This window comes from Parus major, chromosome 1A, assembly GCF_001522545.3.
Source record: "Parus major isolate Abel chromosome 1A, Parus_major1.1, whole genome shotgun sequence".
Classification (NCBI taxonomy): domain Eukaryota; kingdom Metazoa; phylum Chordata; class Aves; order Passeriformes; family Paridae; genus Parus; species Parus major.
The window spans coordinates 34,499,553-34,524,289 of NC_031773.1; the positions used below are offsets into that span (position 1 = coordinate 34,499,553).

Sequence of the window (24,737 nt, forward strand, 5' to 3'; positions counted from 1 at the left end):
AAGGATTGTCGTGGGCTGTACTTCCCTCAGCTGTTAGATTTTGGCCACATTTCTGAAAAAATTGTCTATTTTATGCTTATGCTGGACATTTGGCAAATCAAAGATTTCTAAGGTACTTTGTGAAGATCAGTGGAGGAAATCATTAAAGGCTGAGGTGAGTATCAGTGCACATATCCTTTCTTAGGGAGTCCATGTCAGGATAGAAAAGGTTACGGTGCTGCTGACAAAATGTGTTCATATTCTTGTATAATGTCTACTGAACACAAATATGGGCCTGAGGCAGGTGATGGTAAAGCACAAGTGTTCTTGCATAAGGTGGGACTCTTTAAATAAGCTGAACCAGGAGACCCACGAGGAAACATCCATATTTTTGCCTTGTAAAATGGAAATGGGATATTGAAAGAAGCAAAAGAGCAAATCATGTTTATAATGACTATAATGTTACAAAATACACAAAACTCTGTACTGAAATCCAGTTCCAGATGTCTGAGTATTTTTCATAGAGTTTAAAGGATGAAGAGATTATCCACAGATGTTTTTAAAAATGAGGTTTAATCTAAATTTTAATGGAAGTAGACCCTTGCCTTGCCCACTAAAATGCTCCACGTATTTTTAGTGAAAAAGGTTCAGTAGATAAGACACAATCTAGACATGTAAATGTTGGTTCTTAATGCAATCTAGAGTTTCTACAAATAATTCTTCTTCTCCCCCTGAGACTAATTTCTTACTACTAATTGATTCCAATTAACCAGTTTTAAGTGTAATTATTCAGTGAAAGAAACAAACACTATTATACCTATGCTGTACATTCCACTACTAAAAACATGGCATTATTGAATTTGTGAAGTTGAAATGGTTCATTCTTGGAAAAAAAGTATCTTCAAGAAGCTATGTTTTAAAGCACTGAGGGAAAACCCCTTGTAAATAAGTTGGAATATACTTTAACTAAAACTTGCTAGTAGAGAATGCAGACACTTGTTTTCCTTCTTAAATTACTGCTGTAATGAAGAAAAAGAAATGTAAGGAAGAAAAAGAAAAATCAGTTGCTGAGTAGATGTGGATAAATATGAAAACAGAACATCTGGGGAAAAGAACACATCTCAAACAGCCAAACTGAAAATTTAAAATATTTAGGTCTCTTATGAAAGCAGATACTCTTATCGTAAAACTTGAGAAAGAAAATGCTGACTTTTGAAACATGAAAAAGTATTATGACTTTGTAGGGTAGTACTGAGTAGTTTAAAAGGACTGGAATATAAAGGAAATAAATCCCCCAACAAAGGGTGGCGATGGTGTGATTTCAAGGCACAAGGTGAATGGAAAGCAGCAGGTGGTCACTGGGGCCTGGTGGTGCACAGAAAATGCTCTATTGATGCCTCCTCTGATGCAGCTTTAGAGGTGACAGAAAAGCAAGAGATGATGGTAAGAGAAAAAGGAAGGAGGGGAAGAGAAGGATCAAGATTACTAGAAAGCCTTTTTGTCCTGTGGCAAACTTCCATCTTCTCATTCCATAGGAACTTTACCCACAGCACCAAGCCCCTTCCTCATTTATCTGTTCCTTTAAAAAAGGAAACACAAAACTTGTCCAAGATAAAGCTAGACCTAGACATCTGGACATCTGTAGTTATAAACTAAACATAAATAGCGTTTACTGCCAATGCACTCAAGTAAGAAAGGTCATTTATACAGGTGATATGAAGGTGAAGGAGCAGAAAACAATGGGAGGAATGTTCCTTTTCTTGGAATGTTTAAGCCAGCACAAATCACTGTGTGTCAGCTTGTTTTACAATCCAGTGTTTTCACTTTTAATTAGAAAGTCTTTCCCTTAGCATTTTTCTTAGCAGCAATTTTTAAACTAAACAGAAGGTGTATTCCCCAGTGCCATATGTTAAACCTGACATGTTACTGAAAATGTGTTTTGGAAAAAACAAAACAAAAGAAAACCAACTGAAAAACCACTAAAGATAGGATGGACCACCATCCCACTCCACTCTCTTCGCCCTTGTAAAGCCTTGTAAGCCTCAAGAGCACACACTCCTGTTAAGCAGTGTCAATTCTTTTGAGGAATTAGTCATAACTGAAAAGCCAATGGATGACAGACTGACAATCTCCTCTTTGCTTCACTGGCAACCTGTATGGGTGGAAATAGTCATCCCCCACTTGGTCTTGTAACAGCTGGATGGAAGCTGTCTGTGGGGAGTGAGTAGTTCATAATACTCTGAGAGGTTACCTTGTTGATGTTTTTTGACCAATATATTAGTAGGCTATGAAGTATAGTCCATTTTAGGGCTTAAACAGGAGTGATTAAAACCTATGGGTATCCTCGACTTAAAAGTAAGCAAGGAGAATCCAGCTAAGACCAGAGAAATGCCTGACTGAAGCAGAAAGGGTCAGTGGAGCACTGACTGATACGGGCTGGTGGAGTTTTTTTTCCTCTGTAATTTTTCCCAATATAAATTCCAGTTGATTTTGATTTTGGGCTTTGCATAGAAGGACTTTTTCTAAGCCTTTTTTTTTTTTTTTTGTGAGTAGTGTCAGTATGATAAAGTCTGTCTGTAAACCTCTGCTATATCCAGATGAATGAAGGATGGATCACTTGGATTAAAAAGCAGCAATAGTTGGGCATACTCAGAAAAATGTAATGTGTCAATCCCTGGATTGGATGAACTGTACCCAGCTGCATGATATATAATGAAGCTGGTCATTTATAGTGCTTTTCTTCCAAGACTGTAAAGCACCAGTGTGAATACTGAGAGGTGCTGTGTGCAATCTTGACGTAACATAAACTACAGCTTTATGTGGGTCCCTCATCAGCTCTTTGGGAGCCAACCTATAAGCTGGTATAGAATTGGAACCTGTGCTATCTGAAATTTATCCATGTTTCTTCTGATACTTTTCTAGGGAGGGCCATCTCCATAGAAATTCAGTTAAGGTGAGACACGCTCTTATTTTGTAGGAGTACCTGAAACCCTAGGCTATAAGCTCATAAAATGAGATTGCATACAAGATGTTGATGGCCTAGGGGAAGTTTCGAACAACAGGGAGTCATTATCAGGATTTTGCTGAAAAAATGATCCATGATCTGATATATTTTCAAACAGTCTGCAGAAAGACCAAAGGAGTTGCGAGCTTCAGAGGCAACACCCATGAAATCCATTTCTATGTTTATAACCGTAGAAAAATGAAAAAAACCAATAATTTTTCCCAAATGTACACACAAGTTTTTTTGGGATCCGCATGCTTTTATATTTTCTTCAGCAAAATGGCCATATATAACAGTCTGTACACTAAACTACTTGCAGAGAGTAACATTTGAGAACAAATTACTAAGTTAATATCTTCTTTGACCTGTATCTGGTCAAACTATATTTTAGAAACCTGTCATTACTAATATGAAGAGGAGGTTAATCTAGTAATATGAAGTTTCAGGATGATGGATGAGTCAAGGCCCATGAGCTATTTAACACAATATGCAGCTGCACCTTCTTATTGTAAGTTTCCAGACTGACAAGCCCAAAGAGGAGGGATCACAAACCTCTCAATACTGTTTCAGCAATGATGAAATTTGGAGGTGAATCTAGACTGCCTTAATTCCCATCAGTCATGCCTTGTGCCAGTTTTTGGAGTGCTATTCAAACTTGGATTAAAAGGAATCAGCCTCATGGCTCCCTGCTAGCATGCACCTTAAACCTTTTACATATCCTCTCTCATACTGACCCTTCAATTTATAGACTAATATTGTTGAAATTAAATTGTGTGACTGACTCCCCTGGCAGGGGTTGGAAGATCTCAGCCTGGAGTTATGTATTTGTTATCTGTACATCAAGAAGGCCAGAATGATGCTTCTGTGCTGTCACACACACAGTTGTACCTCCCTCTTTACAAGTGGCAGAGCTGGTTAGCCCAACTACTCACTGCTTTTCTGAGAAGGTTGCACAAAAGCCTTAACCTGTGAAACCTGTAACTATCCAACTGTATTTAATTAAAAATTATTACAAATTCGAAATGTTTATAAATGGGACATACTGCACCACTTTATTCCAGGTTACTTCTACTCTTGAATCACATATTTGACTGAATGTCTCCCTGCACTGCTGACAGGAACAAACATAACTGGAGGTGCAGTTCAGAGAGGGAGAGAGGGAAACACTGCCTATTATACTAATGCCTGATACTGACAGCTTGCACACAATATCTTAAAAGCACTCAGGCACTTCCTTTTGTGCCCACTTTTAAAGGGTTTAATGAAACACAGAAACTGAGATTTTAAACCTGTAGCTTTGGATGTCATTTTGCCATGTCAGTTTTGGTTTTTTTTTTCCCAAATCACACAGCAATAGTTTTCTACCTTTCTGCATCAAACTTCAGTCAACAAATAATGAATGCTGTTTTTGGATAATATTTCTTTTATTTGACCTGTTCTAACATGTGGGCAGCCGAATATCACCAAAGAAAATATGTGTCAATGATAGTTATTGAGCAAAATCTTAGTCCTTCTAGGACATACAAACACAATTAGCAAGTGTGTCAACATACTTCTAATTATTTTTTTTTTAAGATGAAAAACCTTTAGACTGTGCTGCAAGATAAAAATAAAGGCTCATTTCTTTCCAGAGACAGTAGACTGAATACAATCCTTCTATAGGAATATATAAGGAAACTAGTAAAATCCTTATACTGAAACTGGTAATCCTTAAACTGGTTTGAGTGTATGAATGATCATTTGTATTCTGCATCAGCATGCAAAATAATGTAACACTTCTTGAAGGTGTTGAAGATTCAGGACAGAAAAAGATTAGGCATTTCCTCTTGAAGTAAAATGGTTAATGTATCACATTTCATGAAACTCTTCAGATTTGCTTTGCTTATGAAAAAAGTGTAGGACTTGATTTTTATTTTTTATTCTTTTTTCTTCACTATGGAAAGTAAGGCCTTTATCCTGCAAATTGTTATGTGTGCATTTAACTTGATGTACAGCATATATTCCCATAGATTCCACAGGACTGAATGCCAAAGATAGACACATCTGTGACTGCTTACAAGATTGGAGCTAAAGAGCTTCAAAAAAGAAAATGAACAGAGATAGTTTTTGAAGTATGCAAGCAAAATAAGGGGAATAGAGATGCTTTCAGACATTGATCTAGATCCTTGCTGTATATATTAATTCTGTGTGTTTGCAGATCCTATGTACAAAAGTTTGGGCGCAGGTGGAAAAAGCAGGCTGATTCGGTTTTTCAGACAGGGGTTCACTCCTAGGGGTGCCAAGTGTTGCTGTATTATCGCAGGCAGCATTTAACACACCTCTAAATCCCTGCAGCTGAGGAGTGAGGGTTCAGCACTAGCAGGAAGGAGAGTAAGAGAGTGAGTCCTGGGGCCGCGGACTGACGGCAGGGGGATTTCTGAAAGTAGCAGCCAACGCTTACGACGCGGGGTTTTTTTCGGGGCATATTAATCCTATCGATTTAAGTAGGAGTATTTATCCTTTTCGGAGCTCCATCCTCACGTTAGTATGACAGCACTATTGTCGTTCAAACACGTAGTCGGCGGCTCTTTATTAAGTCTCTATAAATAAGACACAGTAAGGGCATTCAATATTTATGTGGAGAGCACACGCATTTGTGTGTAATCCCGGGCAGTCCTGCGGCTCGGAGGCTTTGCAGCCTCCCCACTCCCGGCGCAGCCCAGCCCTCACCCTCTGCCCGCCCCGGCCGGGGCTCCCGCCGCCGCCTCAGCGACCTCCCCCGGAGCCGCCGCGTGTGACACACCGGAGAAAAGCTTCCTTCGTCCCCGCGTCGCCCCCGCCCGCTCCCCCGGGGCGCCGCCGTCACCGCCGGCAGCCGGAGCAGCCGCTGAAGCCGAGGGGCGGCGGGGCTTGCCCGCCTCTCCCCCCTTCCCTTCCTTTCCCTTCCCTTCCCTCGCCTCTCCCCGGTGCCTATATATAGCCGCCTCTGCTCGAGCCAGCCGGGAGATTGCTCTGTACCTGCAGGAGACAGGAAAGAGAAAATAAGAAGAGCGACTCTCCGAAGCCTGACCCGCTCTCAGGAAGAGGAGGACGGGCCCGGCCCGCGCCGCTGTCCGGTGCCACCGCCCCCGGTGCCGGGCGAGCCCCGCGGGGACGGGCCGACCTGCGCGCCGGCGCCCCGGGGGCGCGCATGGCTCGGGCGCTGCCGGGGCCGGGCGAGGAGCCTGACCCCGGCCCCGGCGGCTCGGGAAGCGGGGGAAGTAGAGCTCCTTACGGACGGCGGCGCTAGCGGGGGGGCCGGGGCGGCAGAGCCCTCCCCCTTGGCGCCGAGGTGCGCTCGGCGGCATGTGCTGAAGTGCCCCGCAGAAGCCACACAAGTTGCCTGCGCGGCGTGGCCCGGCGGCCGGACGGCGGAGAGCGCCCGCCGCCTCTTGCCTGACCCGACCCGACCTCGTCCCGTTCCCCTCCCCGAGGGCTGCTCCCCCGCGGGGCTCCCGGCGGCCAGGGTGATGCGGCTCGTCGGGAAGTGAGAGACGGTGCGTCCCACGCGGGCCGAGGGCCCCCCTGCTCCGGAGTCTCCCATGCTTTCGGGGCCCCCTCGGGTGGCGGCGGCCCCGCGGGAGGCGGGGGCGGCGCTGCCGTGATGGCCCTGGAGGAGAAGCGGGAGAAACGCCCGCCCGTCACCCCCATGATGATCGAGGAGGATGCCGCCTTGCGAAACGGCAGCCGGGGGCTGCCGCCGGGACCCTGGGCCGAGGCGCCGGGGCCAAGACCCCGCACTACGGAGCGGCACATCGCCGTGCACAAGCGCCTGGTGCTGGGCTTCGCCGTCTCCATCCTAGCGCTGCTGGCGGTGACCATGATCGCCGTGCTGCTCAGCGTCCGCTTCGAGGAGTGCGGCGCCGCCGCCGACGGTCCGCCGCGGGCCGGCGGCAACGGGAGCCTCTCGGGGGCAGCCCGGCAGCCGCCCGGTGCGGGGCAGCCCCCCGGCAGGCCGGAGGAGGAGGCGCGGGGCGGGGAAGCAGCGGAGGAAGAGGAGGAGGAGGAAGAGGAGGAGGAGGAGTGGCAGCGGCGGCGGGAGCTGCCGCCCTGGGCCCGGCCGCGGCTGCCGCGGCACCTGCGGCCGCTGCATTACAACCTGATGCTGAGCGCCTTCATGGAGAACTTCACCTTCAGCGGGGAGGTGAACGTGCAGCTGGAGGTGCGTAACGCCAGCCGCTACATCGTGCTCCACGCCCACCGCATGCACATCGAGGCGGTCCGCGTGGCCGAGGACAAGCTGGCCGGCGGGGTGCGGGTGGCCCGCACCTTCTTCTATCCCCAGACCCAGGTGTTCGTCGTGGTCCTCAACCGCAGCCTGGAGGTGCAGAGAAGTTACAACCTTAAGATCATCTATAACGCCCTCATCGAGAACGAACTGCTGGGCTTCTTTCGCAGCTCCTACGTCCTTCACGGCGAGCGAAGGTAGCGGAGGGGCCGCGTCGCCTCAAACCCAACTCAGTCCGAAGTTGGCGGCCCCCGCGCCGAACTTCGGGTAGGGCGGCGCTAGGACCCGGCGGCCGCGGCGCCGCCAGGCGGGTGATGCCGCGGGCTCCGCGCTGCCCGGCCCCGCGGTCCCGCCGGAGGGTGCGTGGCTCGGCCGGCTGCGCGGGGAGGGGGCTACGGGGGGGAGCGGCCGGCCGGCTGGTGAGCGCAGTCCAGGCCTCGCCTCCTCCCGCCACCTCTCTCTGGACATCTCTGTAGGGCTCGGCTGTCAGGGCAGAGATGCGGAGGTTCTCGGGGACCGCGAGCCCTTGCCCGCTCCAAGCCACCGGCCGGTGTCGTGAGACAGCCGTGAGAGCGGCTGCACGGCGGCCGAGGCGGAGGGACTGCGCGGGAGCGAGCGGGGGCGGGCGGAGCTGCCTCGGGCTGCGGGGCGGTCCGGGCCGGGGCCGTGCGGGAGGCCGGGCCGGGGTTAGCCGGGGCCGTGCGGGAGGCCGGGCCGGGGTTAGCCGGGGCCATGCGGGAGGCTGGCCGGGGTTAGCCGGGGCCGCCGGCTGGTGAGCCGGGAGGGCTGCGGGCAGCGGACGGCGGGTCCGGAGATGCCCCAGCGCAGTGTGGGGACGGACGGCTGAAAGGAGCAAACTTGCAAGGGTGGCACCAGTGGAGCAGAGCGTCCGCTAGGACCTTGTCAGGACAGGCGTGGAGCAGAGACTCCGGCTCTGTTTCACACAAAGACTGTCCGGCTGCCATGTGCCCTCGTGTGACAAAGCCATGTCAGCTTACAAATAGCAGCGTGTCGGACAGCGAGACTTGTGTTTTGTTTTTATTCTATTAGGTAAAGCGAAAACGTGGTGGGATGCGTTTTCACATAAGATGAATACGTTTGCTTGCTGCCGGTGGGTCGCTGCACATTTACACCCTGTGACCCGGCAAACCTGATTCGTTTGCAGGCATAGCAAGATTCAGTCTTTATCTGTATTTACTCACGTAGTTAAAGCCCCTTGGGTTCCTGTCGAGGCCCTTGTTGCGGTAGGCAGGGTTACTGTGGAGGGCCCCATTTAGCCAGTTACAGAGGCTTTCTTTTTAAAGGTGTTTTCTAACCACATTGAGGCCTTGTAGTGGAAAAGAAAGGCGGGATGGACTTCTTGATAGTTCTGGCATGGTTTATAATTTTAGAATTGGATTATTTTTAAGCTGTCCTTTCTTTAAATACCTGTGCACATCACAGGTTTTCTTTTCCTGAATCTTACTGTTTTAGATTGTGAAAGCAATCTAAGTGAAACAAAGACTTTATAGTTGGAAGAACTGGGCAAAAATATTAAGACATGAAAGGCATTCTCACCAACTCAATTAAGTCAAAAGCCCTTTTATTAAAACGTATTTTCATTGCTATGATTACTGACAATTTTAAAAAGCCTGATATTAGAACCGCAAGCAGGATCAAAATTAAGTTTTTGCAATTTGTCATCACAGTGAAATAAAAAAGAAATTTGAAAAAGCACAGTTGTAAGAAAAGATGTGGATAAAATGCCTTTTATCACGGTTGACTGAATGGTTGGGGTAATTGGGAGTTCTTACAGACTTGTATTGAAATGGGCAAATCAGAAAACAAAATACTGTTAACAGCAGGGGGTATAATTCACTTTACAAATCTGAGAAGTTATTTAAGCAGTTATTATTCTCGTGTACTTTGTGTAGGAATAATTGAGCTGTCAAATAGGTGTGGCGGTGACATTTCTCCAGAGTTACTGTACTACACTTCAATACCGATCCCCTAGTTAAAATTTAGAAACCATCACCAACAAAAAAAGGGTCTATTCACTGTTTCAGTCATCAGGATAGTTTAAGACACAGGGGAAGGTCATGGTAAAATATTTTTGCAGTGCTCTGTGTGTAACTTTTCAGATATAAATGACTTTGTTTTTAATACACTTAAGTATAGTCGTGGGCAAAATACTTTATATAAGATAGCATTGCTGTATTGAAAACAGTGGCATGTTTTTTCCTTTACACCAGCTCACTTACATTTCTTTCAGTAAAACATTTTTAAAACTGTGGTCATTGTATGGTTGTAGTTTCAGGTGTTAAATAGAAGAAGTGTTTTCCCTTTTCACTGGCACAGGCTTAATGACTCACTGTAGTATAAAGTGAATAATACCCATTCGGAACTAGGGAACTTTTTTGATCAGAGAGCATTCTTACAGTAACAATTTGTATTCTGATTAATAACCCATTTTTCAGTATGATATATATATATAAACATTTTTAGTCCTCAAATATGGACAGCTTCTGTTATGATAGACAGATAGACTTGCATGCTCTGGGAGACCTTGCTGTTCCAGCAGGGCTTTGATTTTTTTGACACTTTTATATTCAATTAAAATATAGCAGCCTCATTGGAGTAGTACTTGCTGTAAAAGGGTCCAAACCATCATTTTTCACTTTTGTTGTACATGAGGAGCAAATAACTCTGCTGTGAGGCATCATGAACATACTAATACCTTCACTTTATGATTTTTTCCCCCTAAAGTTAGTTTCTCTGGCCTTCACAGGTGAATGCTGTAAATCAGCCTGAAATGTAAAGGCTGCGTAGAAGTATTTATTTGCTGACTAAAATCTTTCCTATTGTACTTGAAATGTAAAATGCCGGTGATATGCTACAAGTTTGCTTTGCATTATGTGCTAGAATTTACTGACAGTAATCAACAGAAATATAATACAGAGCTAGTGTAGAATACTGGATGAGTATGCAGGCATAATATAAATGAACATCAAACTTTGGCATAAATGAAAAGGAAAAAAAATTCTTATATCACACAAGCAAAACAAAGACATTCTTTAGCCTTGTAACAACTAAGATGTCAAAATATAAAGGTTGTTGAGGAAACATGTCTTTCTTTAATAGACAAGATGGAATTAAAACCTGCAAGTTACTGCCATGGGTATTCTGAGAAGACAGACTGTGAGCCTGTCCTTCTCTCAAGTACAACTTTTGATATTTTTGGGAACAGGAGGTAAAAGTGTTGGTATCCAGAGAGGTGTGTAAAGGGAAGGATGAAATACTCAACCTGCCCTTCACTTTTGGCATGCTGTAGAAGTCTGCTTGTTTTACTTTGAACACAGAGTGAAATAGATAAACAATGTTAGGGGTTTAGCTTGTTTGTTTTCTTTAGAACTAAATGGTTAAGTTTTTTAAGCAGTTTTAAGGTGTTCTTTGTTTTGCTTTATGGCACAACAAGCAAATCAATGTTTGATAGTAATGCACATGTTATAAATATCCCTCCTATGGGTAGTTGATGTATTTTTAGTAAAAAATATTGACTGCCCTGTGTTTGCCCAGTTATGTCTATATGGATATATTTGTCTGTCTGTGAAACCACAGAAGATGAAGTTTACCAGGGTTTATTAGCCTGGTGAAGGGATTGTTTCAGTGGCCTAATATGTATTAAAATATGACTGATAATATCTCTGAGAAGTGGAGGGAAGATGTGGAGAGAGGAGAAGGGAAAGCTTCCTTATTTAGAGAGTATCACAGTATAAACAGTATTTCCTAAGTGTGTGTTTACGTGTGTGTTGAAGCTCATTAAAATTGTTACTTGCAGAAGAAAGTTCATCATTCTTGCTTTATTAATAACAGGCCAGTACAGTTTTCCATGCTCACTTGAAGCTTCTGTTGATGTCTGTAGCTGTTTAGAGTGTGCCTAGAATGCAGAATCAGGTCCACTTGAAATACTTTGCATATAAATTAAGTTGCTTTGCTTCATTTAATTGGCTGATTTGGCTTTGTTGCAGTAATGCAAATCCACTGATAATATGGGATTTTTTTTAGATTAACACTGGGATATCTGGCACCAACTTTTTACCTTAGATTTAGCAACCTTATCCAAAATGATGGTTTTAATAATCCATGTTCTGTAATGAGGCAAGAAAAATGTGATGAATTCATTCAACAATTATTAGCCAAAAAAGACCCTTTATTTTAGAAAAAAGACCAATGGTATCTGCTTCAGTGATGGAAAATTTTTTCAAAGTTTTAAAAAGTCATCCTTTTTTGCAAGAGGTGATAATTCACTGGTAAACATATATCTAGTTCTATCAAGAAAAGGCGTAACATTCCAATAAACTTAGTGGATTGTAAAATCCAAAAAGTTTTAGAAAAAGTTAATTAGATACTTTATTTTCCAAATGGGCTACCTATGTTTTTTGCTCTGTCAGTGTTAGAGTATCATATTGCAGATTAATGGTTATAGACTGATTAATAATAGGTGCCACAGTTTTCATTACATCAAAGCTATCCACCCATCTTTTTCCCTCAGAGGAATAACAGATGATTAGTCAGCCTCTAAAATTTTGATAAATGTTTGCCTGGTATCTAAAATTGCACAGTTATTTCCACAGATGAAGCCTTGGAAGGTGAGACATGAATCAATACCACTCAAAAAGCCTACATACTACCTTCACATTTACATGGTTGGCCCATGGTAATTTTCTCATTCTACATGCCTACAGAAAATACTCTTACCAAACTCCATAATTCAACCTTTTAAGTGTAACTTCTTGTTTCTGCAAAAAGATCATGTGTTTTCTCCAAATGTGTAAATGCAGATCTCCATCCAGAAAGCTTCCTATTTGCTATCTGGATCAAAATTTATTTAGTTCCAAAGAAAACAGTTACAGGTTTTGTTGTCAAGCTAGAGCCTTCCCATTCTTCCCATACGTGCATAATTAATACCTTTACCTCCTTCAGAGATCTTTCCATAGTTTGACTCATTAACTGAGAGTATGGATTTGCTCTCTATAAAATTCATCAGAAAAGAAAAGCACATGTAGAAGAATGGTGAAATATTTAGTGCTGGTTTAATCATTTGCTTGCATTTGTGATTCTGCAAAGCTCACAGAATGTTTTTTCAGGATGTGCACAGACACAGCACATGTAGTATACTGTGTCCCAGGCCTGCATGCAGCTGGTAGAGGAGTAATCAGCAGTGGAAAACAATGACCCTCCTGAGTGCACTTTGTGACCGTAAGTTCTTGTGCCCAAGGAAAGGTAAAGCGCCCTGTCAGTGTCTCAGGGCAGAGTGAATTCCCTGAAGGCTGTTAAATCCTGGTTTGAACTTGTTTTACAAGTGTGTTGCGTGCTTGTATTACATTGTATAGCCAGCAGTAGCACGCCTTTTTTCCCCCACATATTGATGAACAATACTGCTAGAACCTGAAGTTTGATGAAGGGGTTGATTTATTTAGTATCAGTTTGGTGTCTACATATTTGTAGGAAATTTGTAGACCATTAATTTGTATCTGTTGCATTGCAGTAGAGGTAATAAGAAGACCAAACAGTGTTCAAACACTGTATGTTTTGTACAGTTGTAATTTTTTCCTCCTTTAGACCACAATGGTCAAGCAGTGTCTTATGTGGTATGTCTATGAATCAAGTGCTAGGCACAGTTAGTAATCAGTTTTTATTTTTGTTTTCTGAATTTCTAGGTTTCTTGGTGTTACGCAGTTTTCTCCCACTCATGCCAGAAAAGCCTTTCCTTGCTTTGATGAGCCCATCTACAAGGCCACATTCAAAATCAGCATCAGACATCAAGCAACTTACTTATCTTTGTCCAACATGCCAGTTGAAACTTCTGTTTTTGAAGAAGATGGATGGGTTACAGATCACTTTTCACAGACCCCTCTCATGTCCACCTATTACCTGGCTTGGGCAGTGTGCAATTTCACATACCGGGAAACTGTCACCAAGAGTGGAGTAGTTGTAAGTATTTCTAATGTACCAAATACATTTCATTACTTTGAAAACCCTCACTTTTTGTAAAGGGATTGTACCAGCAAATACTTAAAATATTTTCTTGATTAGTATTTTTAAAATTTGCTGGTCTGTTTAATGATTGTGTGTATTGTTTGGGACCTTTCCTGGAGATTTGTGTAACATTTTTGGTTTGTCTTGTTCCTTTTCTAAATGGTTAGCTTAGTAGGGCTTATCTGATGAATTTTGCAACTTTTAAATATGCTGTTAAACTACACTTTGGTTTTCTTGGGAAGGTGTTTTTTTTTTTTTTTTTTTTTTCCTTTTCCTGTAGCCTTTTCATTACCAGTGTTCATGAGATTATTAAAGTGGTAATTCTGGTAAGTTTTGCAGTCTCCTTCCTTCAGTACTGACGTGTCCCTTGGTGTGCTGTATGCTAGCTCAGGAGGCTGATACAATAGTTTCTCTCTTAGATCTTTTGCTCAGGAGCAGGACTTTGTGACCTGTGTACTTCCTGAGCTTGATGGAAGCACTAAGTTTCTGGAACTGTTTTTTGCAAGTACGGCATGATTCCAGGAGTTATGCTTTGAAAAAATCCTTTATTTATATCAGTTTTGCCTTTGCGTACAAGTACCAAGCTCAGAACTGTATAATAAGCCAAAACATACAGGAGAAAATACTGTCAACTTAATAGAATATTTCACAGTGCTGTTGTCTTGATTTTTCGGGTGAAAACAGAGAAACCCTTCCTACTTAGTTACTGTGGATAACAAAACAGAGATAGTTCTGGAAGCAGAGGACTAGACAACAGTTTGAGCTGTTAACCTGAGCAAAGGTTATACCTTATACTTTGGAAATGCTATATGATTTTTGTGCTGTAGCCTGGAGACACGAGGAAGGACTGCAGACTGTTCCTATCAGGATATATCTCCTTGAACACTTTAAACCAGCCTAAGCATTGTGTTGCAGTGTAGGGAGCTGATCTGCCTTCTCTGAGCCAAAGGTATTCTTGGCCTTCGCTTGCCAGCCATCAGTTCTGTACAGCCATATGGTCTGGCTGAAAACTGACCTGAAAAGTAACTAAAAATGTGGTAAGTTTTCAGCCATGACAGTCCACGGATCTGACTTTTTGTGCTACTGCCAGAGTCGTAGCATGGATTTGAGGCTGTGCTGATGGAAGGTAGATCCAGGACAGTACTGGCATATCATTTAGGCCATCTTGAAGGGATCAACAAATACATCTTTTTGTTACTGGAACAGCTGGGTAGGACACTGGAGTCCTTTCTTCAGCCCTTTTATACCATGACCAGGAGACTGTGACACTACTCTATGGCACCACAAGAAGGAAATATGACTAGGAAGTGGTTTTCCTGATGTGCTTTAACTATAATGATATGGGAACTGCTGAGACTTATGTAATAGTCATAGGATCATACAACAGTTTTGGTTGGAAGGGACCATAAAGACCATCTAGTTCTGAATACCCCTGCCATAGGCAAGCACACTTTTCACTAGACCAGGCTGCTCAACAACCACATCCAACCTGGCCTTGAGCACTTCTAGGGATGGGTCAGACACAGCTTTTCTGAGCAACCTGTTCCAGTGTATCACCACCCTCACAGTAAAGAATTTCTCCATAACATCTAATCTAAACCTGACCACTTTTATTTTGAAACAAGTTACTCCTTGTCCTATCACTGCCATTGGCATAACCAAATATTTAAAACATGGGAAATGGACCTCAGAACCATCAATCTGAAACATGAAACCTTCTTCTTCCTTAACTCATTTTCTGGTAGTATTGTTTAGAGCTCATATCCTGTAGGCTTTTGCTGCTTGAATATATTTGACGCCTTGAAAACAGAGGCACACTTATGTCCTGTAGACAACATTTGATAAGTTTCTGCTGTTCTTGTGTTTTCCAAAACTGTTTTCAAGACTGTCGATTTACCTGGAATCTGAAGAGAAAATCCAAGTATTCTTTTGTCAGGAATTTATGGTTACTAGAGCCTTACAGTTATGCTGGAGTCTGTTGGTTCAGCTCATGTGGGAGATACATATGTATATCCCACTAGCTTGACTTCACCACTGTACAGAACTTTGCCAGTAATTATGAAAATTAGTAGGTTAATCTTCATGAAAACTTGAAGACCAAAATCCTGCATAGATTGAGATAGTCTCTTATCCCATGAAATTGTTTGGTTAGAGTTTCAGCTCTTGTATTTTTTTATAAAGCCCTTATCACAGAGGTGTATTAGTGCCCAGGAATACTGAAATAGTTTGCACTGAGTTATTGGTTAGATATATCTTGCTATTTTTCAGTTCCATTTGGGATCTGATCACCTTTTATCATGGTGCAGTTTTGTTGAGTGTTTTTTAAGGTATGAACTCACAGCAAGTACTTCAGAACTGCGTTCTTTCAGCTGAATTGCTGAGGTAATCCATCTTTTTGAGTCTCTTATATTGCATTGTCAGGAGTTCATGGATGCTACTGGTTGAATTTGAAATTATCTGAATCCTTGCACATGGAATTTCAAATTTCTTGGTTTTCTTCAAAGCCACTTTTTACAAAAATATAGTTACCCCCATATCCAGGGAAGTTAACTGTATAGTAAAAGTAAGTTTGCTTCTAAAAATGAATGGATTTTCATGAAAATTACCCAAACCTTCAGCTGAAGCATCTTGATAGGCTATTTCTTACATTGGTGAATCTTCATTTTAATTAATGCAGGGTATATTAGATTTGTTAGTAGACACCTAAAGGACTCCAGCTTGCATATACTTTTGCTTTTCTTTTGGCACTTCTATGAACATGGTTTTGGTTCACAAAACATTTTGGGGAGAGTGGGCTGTCCTTTCAAATTTTGACAGCATGCTAATGATTATAATCTCACTTCTCTTCCAGCTGACCAGTATTAATGAAGTGCTGTAGTCAAAGGTAGATAAATTCTGAGGAATAGAAGTTTGATCTGTGAGATGAAAAGCAGATTTTTTTTTCCTCAAAATTGCTTAAATGTTAACTGTTCATTTTTTCCCAAAGAATGCCACTCAAAATTAGTTTAAACCTAAGCATGACATTCAATACAAGTCAAGTTTTAAATAGAAACTGCCTTTTGGAAAGCTTAGGTAGCCAATCAAAATATTTAATGAGTCTATAGTGTATATAATTCTTGTCTGAAGATGTTTTATGTTTCATACACTAAAATTAATTGGGAAAAGGGAATTAAGACAAGTAGTTCTTTTTCAGGAGCATCCTATAGTGGATGTGAATCATTATCACATCCATAACTCTTTAATCTATATGGGTCTGACCCAAATGCCTTCCAGATTAGGTGATTTGAAAGCAGACTTGACTTTATATGTATTACAGGTATATAATATGTTACTTGGATTCAGCTGGGATTTCAGGAAATCCCTGTAACTGCCTTTGTCTTTAGCAAACTTTATTCCTGTGGAGAGGACAGTGCTGCAGTCATCTATGCTGCTATGGACTAGGGAGCAGTGTAGTTCTACTAGGGTTGTACCTGAGATAATCCTGTTTTGAGGGAAGAGGGGTGCCCTTGCAAGCAGGTTTAGCTGATCAGTGTATGGCTCTAGCAGTTGTACCAGCTGCAGCTGGGGAAGATCATGGGATCTGTATGCTGTCATTTTTCCACAGTACAATAATCCAGAAAACTCCACTTGCCTCCACATCCTTGCTTGCTTCTAGTCTTACGTTGCATTTCCTAATCATGCATCATATGTTCTTTGTCAGTAATTCTTAAAAGCAAAATATCACTGGTTGGATTGTATTGTCTGTCACATCATCTCTGTGTCTCTTTCCTTCATTGCTGATTTTATTTGTGCTTTCAGTCACCATGGCTTTTCCTACTATTGTTGCTTTATTTTTTCCCCTGCTTGGATTAGTGCTTCTATTCTCCAAACCCTCTGTTTCTCATTCCTTTGTCAGGTGAACATGGAAAACTTGCTATTTCCTGCATGGCTTTTCAGTGTCTTGTAAGTTATTTTAATTCATTTTTTCCCCTGTAAATTCTTCCTCTTTTTGAATGAGTGGAAGGAGGGAGCACATAGTGTATCACTGGAGATGAATGTAATGCTGGAAAAGATGTTTCCGGGAGATTCATCTTCTCCTATTCTTCCTTTTTGCTGTGGATGGGATGTGGTGATAGGTATAGAAATAAAATGACAGCTGACAACACTGAAGTGTTTCTCTGGTCAGGGGGAGTATCTGCTAAAAACAGAAAGTGTATGGAAAGGAGTGAAGTCAGGAGGAGTTGTGGATGCAGGGGTTGGAGAGACAATTGCAGACAGTACCAGAGCAGATGGGAATGAGCAGCTGTGAAAGAAAGTGGCTATCTAGCTGGGTGATGGTGAGTGGGTGGAAAAATGCTGAAGGAAGGCAGTACCCAAAGAGGATTTTTGCGTAGTTTCACTTTTCCTACCCTTTCTATTGCAAAGCAGTGGCAGCACCTTTTGCAGGACTGGCAGCATGTGCCAACTGCAGTGGGGTCAGCTGCTCAGGGTAAGACCTCCACTGTCTGACTGAACCCATGCATGTTCTGTTTTGAAGAGACCTTTATGACCAGGTTTGTCTTGGTTTCAGCTGTATTAAAGGTTACTGTAGTGCTATCAGTGCTGAGTACTTTGTCATGATACAAAGATCTTGAAGCTAAGAAAGATCTTACGATAAGAATTATATCAGAATAAAATCAACGTTTATTGTACTGCTTTTGTTTTGGTGTTACTTTATCTAAGGTGTAATTAATGTTCACAAGCTTCACAGTGCATTTAAATCTTATCCTGGCCAATGAGGAGGAGCTCTAATAATCTGGCTAAAAGACAGTAAAATAATTACTATTTCTGTAGTGCTTTCTGGCTTGCAGGGAGCCTGCATAAAGGTCCTGGTATTGACTTCTTTCAGACATGTGCTTGGTGGGGCTTAGTCAGTTTGGCTTAATATAACTAGAAAAGATGAAGTGGTCTCCAAAATGGGATTAATGTAGTAACAGTTGCTTGATTCTGCACAAGTGAAAAATTACTTTTGTCCAGGAAGAGCTAGTGAACAGAGTCACATAAGCAGATTTAGGTCAGAATCGGTACATGTCCAGCAGCTCATGTTGGTTTAGTTCCAGCATGGGACCATGGTTTTATTTATGTCCTTAAGACAAGACTGGATATAGTACAGTGGTTCCAGCTGAACAGCTGTGTTGGGCATTCCCTTATCTGAAGTGTGATGATCAGTCTGAGGAGACTAAAGAGCTGACATTCAGTAATAGTTTAAGAAAAAGAAAAAAAACCCATGTTGAACAGCAGAACAACTTTTTTTCCCAGTGAGTTTTATCATTTGTTAGTTGCTAGAAAAACCTGAAAATATCAGTCTTGTTTAAAATAACTATGCACTTAGTATGCAGTTCAGCCAGTAGCTTTTATAAAATTATTTTGTATTTGAAAAATGTGTTAATATTTTTATCTAATAGCAAGAATGACCTCAAGACCAGGCAATTTCTGTCAGCTAATGAATACCTGGGTTAAAGGCCTGAGGCTTTTCCTTAGGCTCTCTCTTCAGCTGATGGTAGTAACTGCCAGCAAAGTCTCTTCATCAGTTATTATTTATTAATCAGTATTGAAGCAATTATACATGAGATAATTCTTCGTGGATGAGCATATTGTTTACAGCAGAATGGTTTTGCTATCAAGAGTAGAACTGGTCTTCAATTAAAATTTCCTTCCCCTGTAACCTGAATTTAAGTCCAGCTCCAGAGTTGTGCTCTACTTTTAAAGCCCTGCAAAATAACTTTTGTTAGCCCATCACTTACCACTGGGAGGCCACACATTTATCTGATAAACAGGTAACAGCTAACACAGGAAGCACCAGGCATATTTCTAGAGCCTGGTACAATGCAGACTTGTAATGTTTAATCTTTAGATGTCTGTGAATCTTATAATGATGCAAATTAGCTTTTGCTTTTTATTACTAATGTCTCAGACTTGCTTCAGAACAGCTTTCATCAAACAGGTAAAGATAAAATGTATGTTAGAGTGTATTGAGAGGTATGCAGTTACATGGGGCTGGAAAAGCACACATGGGTATAGATAGGTGTGTTTGTTCTTTCTTTTGCATTTGTGAAATTTTCTCTGTAGTAACAACAAGTAACCAACAAGGCTGGTTCTGCAAGTATCTTTTACTCAGTTCAGTGCTTACTACTGTGAAATATTTTAAGTGGGAAGCTGTATTATAATACAATAGGAATCCAAAGAAATGGTAGCTTTTTCAGATTCACTGCATCAATATTTGTTTACCCATTCTGTTTCAGGTTTGTGTATTGAAAATAACTTCTAGTTTATTAATTTTTAAATACTGTAGCTACAAAACATGCTACAAACAAACAAAAACCTATGTGATCAGCATCCATGCTAAAGTGAATATGCCAGGGAATTTGTTAAAAACATAAATTGCAAACTTGCACTCCATCGTTATTGATTTCTGGTTGAATTTGCAAGTTGAATGCACTAGGAAAACACTGTACATTTATTGTGCTTACTCCTTTAAAAATTGCTCTCTGTCAGCACTTGTAGTACATGCTGTGTTTAAATGTGATATTTGTTTTACTAATGTCAATGCCCAGGTGCACTCTGCAAATAATGCTATTGAATTGAAAGACTTGAGTTTGGAAGCATTGTTTTGTTTTGTTTTAGGCTAGGAAGATCACCTCTAAGTATCTGGGGGCAGTGGTGTACTTCGTATATAGTAGCAAGAAGACTGTCAAAAAGCGCAAATCAGTTTCTTAATTTGTGGCTGTTTTGTAAGTTTATGGCTTGCCTGCAATTACAGTGAGGACAGAGAGGCAGCACATGATTCCTGGCCTGATGGTTGTCAGAACAGCTTCCTAATTGTAATTCTGTACATTCAAGAGAAGTTCAGCCTGTAGCTGCTTCATCTGAGGTCTCTGCTGGCTAACGAAACCAAAGAAAGGTCTGAGACTTGGTATTGCCCACCCCTTCTTACCATTTGCCCAGAGGAGGGTAGAGTTCCTCCTACTTCCTGCATTACAAGTGAGGAAAGGAGGGAGATGTAAGAGAAGAGACTTTATTTCCCTTCCCTTTCATGTGCTAATGAGCATATGCTTAGTGGTATGTGCTGTCACAATGCAATTCATAGTCAGGACTGCACACTCAAGCTGCCCTCTGCTTTTTGTACTATGTTGTTTTTATGTCTCCTTATGCTTCTTACGTTGTGCTGTCATCGTATTTGACTTCATTTACTTATTTGTCTGTCCTTGGCATCAACATCAATTCTGCTTTTTGACATCCAAAGAAGTAGCAAGAGTTTATTAGTGTGTTTCTGTAAGAGTCATGCTCTTGCCATAAAAGCAAAAATGGTGTGCCAAATAATCTGTAGGAGGTGTCTCACTCCGGAACAACGTAAAGGTGAGCACATTCCTGCACCAGCATGAACATCTGTCAGTCAAGCCAGTGCTTTCCTGCATACCTACTATAGTATATGCTCTGTGCCGTGAAAGTGGATTACAGACTTAATTGACATCTAGTTGAGTGACAGATACAGTATTTGTTAATAGAAGAGAGTGATGTGTGCTTTTATTTATTTATAGACCAGTGTCTCCTCTAGGGTTTAGGTAAATTTTAATTGTATTTTTCTTACAGGAACAAGAAACTTAGCCTGTTTATTCCCAGTTTTTATAGCCAGTGGTGGGAAAGTAACACTCATTTCAGAGATTCATGCCTGTTGCCAGTCCAAGCCTTCCTTTTTGGGGACAGACAGTCAGGTGTCTGTAATGCTGACCTTTTAAGCTTGCCTTGACCTGTTGTTTTCATGTTGGTAAACCTGCACAAATGCCACCTTATTTTTGCCTTTTTCCCAGTACTTTTTGCTGCCTGGAGGTTTATGGTTTACCTGGAGATAATTAAACCTGGAGGTTTAATTTACTCCCATTTCTACTAGTAGAATACCTAGTCAATTTGATTTTCTTCTAAGGTATTGTAGGGTTGACAGAACTCTTTTGCTCTTCTGATGGAGTGCTTTCACAATTTGGATACCTTTTTTGAAAGTTTTTTTTAATTGCAGGCATAGATTGAGAAGCTGAAGAGCAGTGCTATGGAAAGAGACTTGCGAGTCCTGGTCCATGGCAAATTAAACATAGGTCAGCAGTGCCCTGGCAGCCAGGAGGGCCAACCCTGTCCTGGTGGCATCAGGCACAGCATCACCACCAGGGCAAGGGAGGGGATTGTCCTGCTCTGCTCTGAGCTGGGGCAGCCTCTCCTCGAGTGCTGGGTGCAGTTCTGTGTGCCACAAAATAAGAAAGATAAAAAGCTATTAGAGACTGTCCAAAGAAGAGCCATGAGGATGGTGAAGGACCTTGAGGGGAAGCCTTGTGAGGAGGGGGTGAGGACACTTGGTCTGTTCAGGCTGGAGGAGACTGAGGAGAGACCTCAGTGTGTCTTCAACATCCTCATGAGGGGAAGCAGAGGGGCAGGTACCAATCTCTTTACTCTCGTGACCAGTGACAGGACTCAAGGAAATGGCCTGAAGCTGAGTCAGAGAGATTTAGGTTGGATTCTGGAAACGGTTTTTCCCCCAGAGTGTGCTTGAACAGTGGAACAGGCTCCCCAGGGAACTGATCACAGCAGCAAACCTGTCAGAGTTCAAGAAGCATTTGTACAGTGCTTTCAGGCACATGGAGTGAGTCTTTGGGATGGTACTGTGCAGGGCCAGGAGTTGGACTCGATGATCCTGATGGACCCCTTCCAACTCAGCATATGCTGTGAATCTGTAAATATGCTTTTCCAGGGTCTAGCCTCCATGGCTTCACATGTCCTTTTCTGCTTCTCTCCAGGGTGGTGTTTGCACAGGGCAAACTGAAGCAGTGGAAATAGTGAGGCTGATCGACTGCCTTTCAGGCAATGCTCTCATTCTCAAGTTTATTTCAGCCTGTAGTGGTTGCTGTGACTGTCCAACTGCTTGAGCTCGGCACGTGGCCCCATCCCCTGGCATGCCTTTCGTGCACTGGGGTGGGGACAGGTGCCAGAGAACCAGTTCTGTTGGCTTGATTCCACTGAATGGTACCCCTAGGAGATCCTCTGCTGCTCCTGCCTGGCAGCTTTCTGGCTGCTGCATGCTGTTGAGACCTAGAAAGAGCAGTTAGAAATGAGAACTGAGCATGTTATCTTTGTATTTGGAACAGCATAATTTGAAAGCAGATTATGTTTCTCTTTGAAGGGTAAATGACCTAAAGTTTATTAAAAAAAGTTATCCCACAGTGGATTATCATGAAAAATGTTTAGCAATGCATTTTGTTTCACAGCATGCAGTGGCGCTGTGTGGCGATGTGGGACAGAACAAGAAGACTGATGTTTTATTTATTTGAAATGACTGCGCGGGGGAGAGGATAAGAAGCAAAAGGTGGTTATTAGCACCTACCTCTGGGGGTACCCATATAATTTTACCTCTCACCTCCCTTTTCCCAAGCGTGGTGATAGTTTGGTAGTCACAGCAGCTTGGAACCTCAATTAAGAGTTCATATCCTCAGGATGGCAAGTAGTACCTCAGTTAATAAAGGTAAAAGGAAATAAAAGGTGGGGGAGGAAAAAGGGAAATGGATTCCTATAGAATAATTTCAAAGAAAGTATACCTACTGAATCATTTGCGTACCACATGTGTTTCTTGTAGCTCTTCAGTTCCCTGGCTAAGTAAATCACAGACCATTGTTGGACAATAGTAACATCATGTTGTGTTTTGTTTTACTGAAAGGTGTTCCTATATGTTTGAAATCTGATAATGTTGTTGTTGTAAGTTCATTGTTGCACTTTAAATACCTTGGGAAAAAGGGAAACTGATTTATACCTAGTGAGAAAGTTTGATCGTTTTAGTTTTTTTGTGTGATAGATGGATGTCTGTTTTTCAGATAGAAGCCCAAATCTGTATGTGGGAATGTCAATGAGTGATAAGATGTACTTCTTAATTCAAAGTAATATATACGAATGCATATGCATTCATAAATACTTAGATTTTTGGCTTCTGCTGCGTCAGAGATGACATACATTGGGTTTTGTTTTTTCCTCTCACAAGACTAAAGGAATAATTCTTCTCATTCTTCTCTCAATTTCTTACTGAAATTCTACTAATTGGATTTGGGGGATGGAAAGGGAGTGATGCCCAAACTTGCTTTTCTTCTGATCATTAACCACTGCTTTTTATTCCTTAGTAATTCTGTATGTTTAAAATGTTAAATATGCAGCTCTAAAGTAAAAGAACAGAGTGATCACAGGGAGTATCTGATTTATTTTCATCCACAGTACTTTTACTATACAACCTTTCTGCAATAAGCACTGGCAGAGGTAGTAGTAGCATTCTGCCCCTCTTTGGAAGTCTCCTATCATGCCATGCTCAGGTTGTGTTCTATCTTTATTGTGATCTCTTGTTATAACTGTAAAATGTGGAGTGGTGCTTTGTATTTGTATTCTGTTTTACTTCCTTGGGGGCTGTTGGATATTTATTCTTGAGCTAAGACCATTAGGCCTGAAGTGGAAATTTAGATTATGTTAATCTAAATTAATAATTAACAGTTAATATGAGCCATTCTAAAATAGCATTGCAGTCACTTGCTGACCCTGAAAATCACTTTGAAAAAAGTTTTAATAGGTGGAGGATTAGGAAATAGACTGTATTAACTTCCCTACTTAAAAGTATTATGTCTCTTGTAGGCAGCATAACAGTGAGTATTAAAGTTATTTAAAGTTACTAGGCCCCAAGAGAACAGAAGGATGAATCCCTTGGGAATACGTGTCTTGATGTAGAAGAAGGAGGTTTGAAACTTTTCCTTGTGTTTCTGTACTGCTTGGCTTGTGATGATCCACTGTCACTCATAGTTACTGAGGTAAGTACAATATAGTTTGTCAAGTGAGCTTTCATTAACTTCTGTCCACAGGAAACGTGAGGCATACAGAGGAGATTAGGTGGTAGCTTGGAGTTAAGAACCTAGTACAAACCTTTTCACAGCACTGATGTGTATAGCATAAAGAGGCTTGAGAAAGTGAAAGGGGATGAAGAAGGCCACCTCAGAAAACTTGGGACTCCTTGCTATGAAACAACTTTGAAATGCTGAACTAGCTTGGAACACGAGAGCTGCTTGAGCAGCAGAAAAAGTTCAGTGAAAGCATAATTTAGGTATGGAAATGAAGATAAGTAATTTGCATGGTTACAATAGGGCATATTATAACGTTTGTCTTTACTACAAAATACTTTGATGAATCACGCATGACTAGGAATGATTATACTACCATGAAGTATTGTGAGGATAAAAAGGATCTGTGAATCATAGTGCAGCTGGTAGTGTAGAGTTGCCTGGCTTCACAGTTCTGTTATTCAGGGTTGATGGCTAAGAAGAAATATCCTGAGTGCTGTTTTGTATGTACATTTGTGCTTTAGCAGCATTTGAAGTATTTAAATACATTTAATTATACATTCTGTTCCGTAACTGATCTCACCAGTACAATGACACCTTGCAGTACCTACACGAGGAAGTCCGG

General features: G+C 42.0%; 1 protein-coding gene and 1 long non-coding RNA gene across 2 annotated transcripts in view; one reads left to right on the forward strand and one right to left on the reverse strand.

Annotated features, from left to right (window-relative positions):
* Nucleotides 1–5,521: 5,521 nt before the first annotated feature.
* Nucleotides 5,522–6,129, reverse strand: LOC109022638. The gene is made up of 2 exons (XR_004497525.1): nucleotides 5,981–6,129; nucleotides 5,522–5,562 (listed from the first exon to the last, which is right to left on the reverse strand). It is a non-coding gene; the product is annotated as an uncharacterized LOC109022638 (long non-coding RNA).
* A 39-nt stretch (nucleotides 6,130–6,168) lies between these two features.
* TRHDE (thyrotropin releasing hormone degrading enzyme) overlaps nucleotides 6,169–24,737 on the forward strand; it is a 211,945-nt gene continuing 193,376 nt past the window's right edge. Inside the window, exons 1-2 of the mRNA XM_015628042.3 lie at nucleotides 6,169–7,426; nucleotides 12,929–13,202. Coding sequence (XP_015483528.1) covers nucleotides 6,606–7,426; nucleotides 12,929–13,202 — 1,095 coding nt within the window. The 5' untranslated portion in view covers nucleotides 6,169–6,605. The remainder of the gene's footprint in view (nucleotides 7,427–12,928; nucleotides 13,203–24,737) is intronic.